The 7,249-nt window shown below is 34.3% G+C and overlaps 1 protein-coding gene across 1 annotated transcript; it reads left to right on the plus strand.

The window, feature by feature from the left end:
- The first annotated feature begins 501 nt into the window (after positions 1 to 501).
- Positions 502 to 4,624, plus strand: LOC107478739 (protein SMAX1-LIKE 4-like). The gene is made up of 3 exons (XM_016098872.3): positions 502 to 1,703; positions 2,026 to 2,245; positions 2,754 to 4,624. Exons 1-3 carry the CDS (start codon positions 502 to 504, stop codon positions 4,461 to 4,463), a joined length of 3,132 nt encoding a protein of 1,043 aa, XP_015954358.1. The 3' UTR covers positions 4,464 to 4,624.
- Positions 4,625 to 7,249: the final 2,625 nt, after the last annotated feature.

The following is a 7,249-nucleotide window of genomic DNA, read 5'->3' on the forward strand; positions in this document are numbered from 1 at the left end:
CCGCATGTTGTTTTAATTTATACATATTAAATTTAAGTAAGAAATTGATAATAAATAGTTATGAATATAGAGAATAATTATCTCTATAATAACTCTAGGCTACTAAAGAGAAGAAAGAGAGGAACGAAGTGGAAATAAAAAGTAAAGAAAAAGCTGCGTCTTTAACGTTTAAACTAAAAGCAAAAGAGAATTATACAAAAGTAAAAATAAAAAAACAAAATAAGCGAGAAGAAGTATAAAGAAGCGAGTAAGGCCTAGTAGTCTTGCATTTCTAAGCCCTTAACAAAACTTCCATTCCTCTTTGTTAGTGCACTGCGCATTATTCCGTTGAAGCTTACGCCAAAGTAGCAACCAAGGTCCCTTCCAAACGGAAGCTGAGAAATAGGGTGGGGGTGTTTTGGAGAGAGGGGAAAAGAAGAGCATAAGAAGAAAAAGAGAGAGAAAGTTGAGATTAGTATTCTAAGGGGGGAGGGGTGAGGGGGGGTGTGTTGTTAGCAAGTTATGCGCTCAGGAGGTTGTACATTGCAACAGACGCTCACAGCGGAGGCGGCTTCAGTGGTGAAGCACGCGCTGGTGTTGGCGCGTAGGAGAGGCCATGCACAGGTGACCCCTCTCCACGTGGCCGCCACTTTGCTGTCTCTGAGAGCCAGCTCTCTCCGCCGAGCATGCCTCAGATCTCAATTTCCCAACCACCAGCAACACCCTCTTCAGTGCAGGGCGCTTGAGCTTTGCTTCAATGTCGCTCTCAATAGACTCCCTACCACAACGCCAACGCCGCCTAACTTTCTCACCGCTAATCCCTCTCTTTCCAATGCTCTCATTGCTGCTCTTAAACGAGCCCAGGCTCACCAGCGTCGCGGCTGCATTGAGCAGCACCAACAGCAGCCTCTTCTTGCTATCAAAGTTGAGCTTGAACACCTTATTATTTCCATTCTTGATGATCCTTCTGTTAGTCGGGTCATGAGAGAAGCTGGATTTTCCAGCACCGCTGTTAAGACTAATATTGAAGATTCTTCTTCTTCTTCTTCTCCAACTTCTCATTCCTCTTCTGCTGCTGGACCTTGTTCTGTTTTCTACGCCAACAACACCAACACTTTCACCACTCTCAGGCACCATCATTTCTTGGGTGGTAATTCTTCTGAGTACCTTCCATCTTCAGCAATGCTGTTTTCCCCTCAGCACAAGTCTTGCAACAAGGAAGACATGATGGCGGTTCTTAATGCGCTGTTAAGCAAGAAGAGGAACACTGTGATAGTTGGCGACTCTTTGTCGATAAGCGAGGCAGTGATGGCGGAACTGATGGTGAAGCTTGAAAGAGGCCATGTACCTGATGAGCTGAAGAACACACAGTTGATCAAGTTCCAATTCTCAGGGCAGATGAAAAGGGAGGAAGTGGAAATGAAGCTCGCAGCACTGAAGAGAAAAGTAGAAGTAGGAGGTGCCATTTTCTATGTTGGGGACTTGAAGTGGACGGTGGAAGGTGAAGGAGGAGGAGAAGTTGAACATGTAGTACAAGAGATTGGGAAGTTGTTTAATGAAAAGAATAGTAATAATAAGAAGGTGTGGCTAATGGGAACAGCGAGTTACCAAACATATATAAAGTGTCAAAGAAGGGAGCCACCTCTTGAGAACCACTGGGCTCTTCAGCCTGTTCCTGTTCCATCATCAGCTCGACTTGCCTTGACTCTCCATGCTACTTCCAGGTATAATCATCTCATTCCCTTAATTACTTTCTTAAACATGCTTAAGAAGCAGTGAGGGCTGTTGCTAAGCGGGGGGTACGGTCTCCCTGAACAATATGCCACTGCCAGAAAAGAAAACATGGTTGGTTGGTTGGTTGGTAAGGTGGAAGTGAAGCAACGCAATACCTTTCTGGCTTTCTGCTTCTGCTTCACTTTGTTTTTGTCACTTTCTAACATCTTAGACATTACGGATTCTCACATGCATCATATATATATTTATTTAATAATTAAAAAATAACATTATAATAATTGGTTTTGATTGCTCATTATTATTTAATTTCAGTGTGTATGATTCGAAGATGAGCATGCCCCACAACTCTTCTCACATGTTTGACATAATGCACTTGATGAGTAACAAGAAGGAGGACGAGGAGGAAGAAAAACTGAATTGTTGTGAAGAATGTGCGTCCAATTATGAAAAAGAACTTGGGTTGTTCAAGCCAGGACACAAGAAACTCTTACCTTCTTGGCTTCAGACACATACCACCGAGGCCCATCCAAAGGTACTAAACACAAACTTTAGCAGCTTTACAAGAAATTAAGATTTAGATTATTATGTCATTTGAAGTTACAATGTTTATTACATTGATATTGCTAGTAAGTGTTCAAAAGAATGATATTTGTTGACAACAAAAAATATTTTAATATTTCACACATTTATTTTTTAATTTTAATACTCTGTCAAAAAATGTTATATCGGTAAAAATAATTATCTTTTAAATGGTCATTTGTAAAACCGGCATTACATCAAAATTAGACTCAATGGTTTAGGGCATTGTAAAAAGTTTTAAACTTTTTTAAGAAAAAATCAAGAAAAGTGATATATTTTAGAGAATATCATGCCAACTTATCCATTATCCACTGTTAAATGGGATTTCAATTTACATTCTATTCTGATTTCTGAGTAAAACATTTATCTTTTTGATCAAACAAATGGTGACCTTTAAATTCATTTCAATTAACTGAGAAATAGTGGCTTATTAACAACTGAATTAAACTATTTATTTTCAGGATGAATTGGGAGAGCTGAAGAGAAAATGGAACAGACTTTGTAACTGTCTCCACCATAGCAAACAACTTGGGCAATATGGTAACAATAACAATGCAAAGATCTATCCTTACAATTCGTCATACCCATGGTGGCCAAATCAAAACACTCTCTTCCCAGATTCAAATTCAACTTCCATATCTTTTGCTGATCCTGTTCTGCCTCATCATCATCATCATAACTCCAACAACAACCACCACCACCACCTGGTGCCGCGGTTCCGGCGCCAACAATCATGCTCTACCATTGAGTTCAATTTCACCGAGGTCACTCAGAAAAAACAAGAATCAATAACAAGATCAGCCACCTTGGACAATCAAGAAGTAAATATTTCTCTGGCTCTTGGAAATTCAACTTTCAGAGATGATGATGGTTCGGGCCAAACACTGGTACTTCAAAGTAGAGCTCATATTTGTAAAGTGTTGCAGGAAAATGTTCCATGGCAATCTGAAACACTTCCTTCAATAGCAGAGGCCTTAGTTGAACTTGATTCAGGAATAACAACAAAGAAACAATGGTTTCTTTTGCAGGGGAATGACTTTGTTGGCAAAACAAGGTTAGCGCGTGCCATCGCTGAATCCGTGTTTGGATTCGGCCTTGTGGATAATCATGATGATGTTTTCCTTCACTTGGATATGAAGAAAGTCGGGCATTCTTCTGTTACCATATTTCCTGAAGTTCTTGCTACATCACTGAGAACCAAAGAGAAGCTTGTTGTTTTAATTGAAGATTTCGATTTGGCCGATTCCCGGTTCAAGAAGTTTGTTGTTGATGAGTTTGAGGCATCAAAGTTTGGGAATTTAAGCAAAAAAGACGAGAATCTAAAGCAAGCTATATTCATTTTGACTTCGGGTGGGGTCGACGGCGATGAGGTGATCAAGAACAAGGACAAGGACTCATCGGTCATGAATTTGGTGTTCAAGATTGAAACCAAGGCTAGCACCATGGATTTTTCATCTTCATCGTTGGCAGCTGATTGTTACTTGGGCCACAAGAAAAGAAGGGCTCATGAACTAGACTTGTTTGGAAAGATTAACAAGAGTCCAAGAATTGAAGAGAATGAAGAGAACTTGTTGCTTCAGGGACAAGTAAACAAGAAGAAAGACTTTTCAAGACAATCGAGTTCCAATACCCTTGATCTTAACATGAAAGCAGATGAAGAAGACTACGATGATGGAGAAGAAGATGAGAGTAGCCCAATTTCAAGTGATTTAACCAGAGATACAATGGCTGAACACATGAACTCAAATGGGTTCCTTGAATCAATTGAGAACAGGTTTGAGTTCAACCAAAGTCCAGCTAGATTGAAAGAAAAAGAGGAACTTTTTTTGAACAAGATCAAAGAGTCTTTTGATGAGGTTTTTGAGAAGAAGAAGATGGTGAAGTTCAATGTAGATGAAAAGGTGATAGAGGAAATTGGTGTTGGGTGTGGTAATTTTACTAACAGCGTGTTTGAGAAATGGCTGAAAGACATTTTTCAAAACAAGTTATTAGAGACAGTTATTAACTGTGATCATGGGAAGGAGGGTATAGTTTTTAATATTACACTTTGTTTGGGGGGTGGTAATGGTAAAGGATATAATAGTAAATTTGATAATAGTAGTGGGGGTGGTGGCGGGTTCATGAATTCATGTTTGCCCAAGAATATCCAAATTAACTACTTCATGGATTGAAGAAAAAACTGACTTTGGGGGTTGGTTAGAGAGAGAGAGAGAGAGAGAGGGGAATTGTAAAATTTATGGTCCATAAGAATATGTAAAATTATTGGGAGTAATAGCTAGCCTTTTGTGTAACTTGCTAATTTTCATTATAGAGTGTGTTTGTTTTAATTTAATTATTATTTCATCTGTTTATAGTTCCTTTTTACTCATTGTATTTATTTTTGGTTTCTATCTTTTTTAAAATGTCCATAGAGTGATTGTATACTATTTAAGGTAGAGCCTCAGAAAATTGTTATATGTAGCTGTTTGATGGAATCTGTTGAGTGCATGCTTCAAAAGTAGGAGCAGCATCTTGTTATAATATCAATGTACTTGTACAGACACGGTTGATTCTCATAGCAGGTTTTTCTTAATTACTAAATGAATACTATTTTGTCTACTTATTATTTATGATATGCTGTTTAAGAAGATTTTTAGAATACATATATCATTGATTGAAGAGGCAGAGTTGTTGAAATGGAACCAAAGAATGGATTGAATAGAATAATATTAACATAAAGATTTTATCTTGAAATTCTATATGATCAAGGTTGGAAACTTGAAATACCTGATGATTTGTTTGGCATTAAGCTTAATGAGTTTCTTAAATAAATTGCTTATGATTGTTGGTGACAGAATGATTCATCCACTTTAGTGGGCTAGTCCAGTTTCAAAGTATTACTATTTGTACATAACAATGATGAGTTTAAACCAAAGAAAAAACAAAAAAAACCTTTCTTCCTTAGTAATGCACAATATTGCACAAATAAAAGAAAAATGCTATGGACAATTAAAATGTATTGATTTTGGCCATTACTTAATTATTAATTTAATTTCTTTAGTCTAATAATTTAATAATATATTTTATTCTATATTTTTAAATATTAATAATTAATTGATGACTAAAAATAATAATTTTTTTATGATTCTCTAATATTCTTCTAAGTAAAATGTCTTCCATACACAATATTTCACTTTATGTATTTTTTAAAAAAAATAAAAATTAAATTTTAAATATTTTTATCATAAAATAAATTAATATCATAAAAACTAATTTAATATTTAAAAATATATAAATAATTATATTTCTAACTATTTAGTTATGCAAACAACAAATTATTTTGTAAGAAAATGTATGGAGTTACCAACTTATCATTACATGTTGATTTAATTTTAAAAGAAAGTAGTGTGTGTGGATAACTAATTAACTATTGTTTACTTGTGATATAAATGGTGAATTATAATATTTTTTTCATAATAACTATTACTGTATATCTTAATTATTTACATTTATCTACATTAACCAAACTCATAATTAAAACCGCATATATTAAATGCGTTTGATTTAGTTTTTGTGACAAAATTTTAATCTTTTGGTAAAGTATGTTAAAATAAACCCAAATATGCTCTCTTACTAATGTTTATCATCTTTCTTTTTCTTCATATGTACTCTTTAACCAATGAACACCCATATCATTAATGAGTATCTCATGTATCCATGCACAAATATATATGCAGCAACCCAATGAGGAAGGGAAAAAAAAGTCGAGAGAGATAGAGTTAAACATAAAAATAAAACCCCACTACAAGACAGAAATGATTTTTAATATGAAAATAAAGATAGTATTTTGATTAAATATTAACATTTAAAATGTATTACATAAAAATTATTCAATATATTTTTTATGTATTTCAACACATTTTTACGTGTTGGTTAAGATATTGTCATTTGTCCAACATATTTTTTATATATTGATTAAAATGTTAACACGTGTTTAACACATCTTCACATATTACAACATGTTTTTTATAAGTTAATTTTTCACCTACAAAATTTACATACCTGTATTTATACTAAATAATTCAATTTTCAATAAAAATACTAATATTTTTTTTTATATTAAAAAAATCAGTCACTACAAGACATTCACACTTTTGTGATTCCGAATTTTATTTTGTTTTCTCCAATATTCTTTATCATTGCTTTGACCCTTAAAGGTAGCATGATTGAACGGCGTATGGGGGTCCTGTCTTACCATCGGAGAACACCATCATGGCTTTGATTTTTCGAGTAACATTATTATTATTATCATTGCTTAAAAAAGAAAAAAAGGAACCACTTTAAGTGACTCGCTGTTTTAATTATGCAAAGTTATTACTCCATCATAGTTGAATGATAGATATATATATCCTCTTATTATTATTATCATTATTATTATTATGTGTGGCCCATGATAATTCTTATATAATGGGTGACGGAAAGAAAAATACTACCTAATTAATCAGGAAGCAATAACAAATTTTAAGTAATTATTTAAATTAGATACTTTAGTTTTTTAATTTTTGAAATACACAAAAAAAATTTAGATTTAATTTTAAAAGATAAATTAATTTTTGATCTTATTTTTTATTAATAATAAACAAAAAATACTAACATAAAGACTTAAACTAGCACATATAATAGTCAGTTATTCACGTGTGTAAACAAGATAAATTAGTCCTTGAATTTAAACTATGTCGTTTTAGAGAATACTCATAAAAAAAATTAATCCCTGTACTTTTCGATGCTTCTCAACAACGCATTCAATTCAGACCTCTTCAAGCACACCATCGCGTTCCCATGCTATAGCTGCGCATACATGGTCACCGCCAGCCCAAACTTGTGGAACATTGGTAGCATGCATAGGAACACGTCGTGCATCTTTTCTGCCATCTCGTTGTCCATGCATATCATCTTCGTCGCATTGATGAAGTTCCAG

Source organism: Arachis duranensis, chromosome 3, assembly GCF_000817695.3.
Source record: "Arachis duranensis cultivar V14167 chromosome 3, aradu.V14167.gnm2.J7QH, whole genome shotgun sequence".
Lineage (NCBI taxonomy): Eukaryota > Viridiplantae > Streptophyta > Magnoliopsida > Fabales > Fabaceae > Arachis > Arachis duranensis.

Bases quoted from the DNA above. Each gene is read 5' to 3' on its own strand.
- LOC107478739 (XM_016098872.3), top strand. From the start codon at position 502: ATGCGCTCAGGAGGTTGTACATTGCAACAGACGCTCACAGCGGAGGCG. The intron at 1,704-2,025 runs GTATAATCATCT...ATTTAATTTCAG, and splicing joins ACTCTCCATGCTACTTCCAG to TGTGTATGATTCGAAGATGA. The intron at 2,246-2,753 runs GTACTAAACACA...ATTTATTTTCAG, and splicing joins CCACCGAGGCCCATCCAAAG to GATGAATTGGGAGAGCTGAA.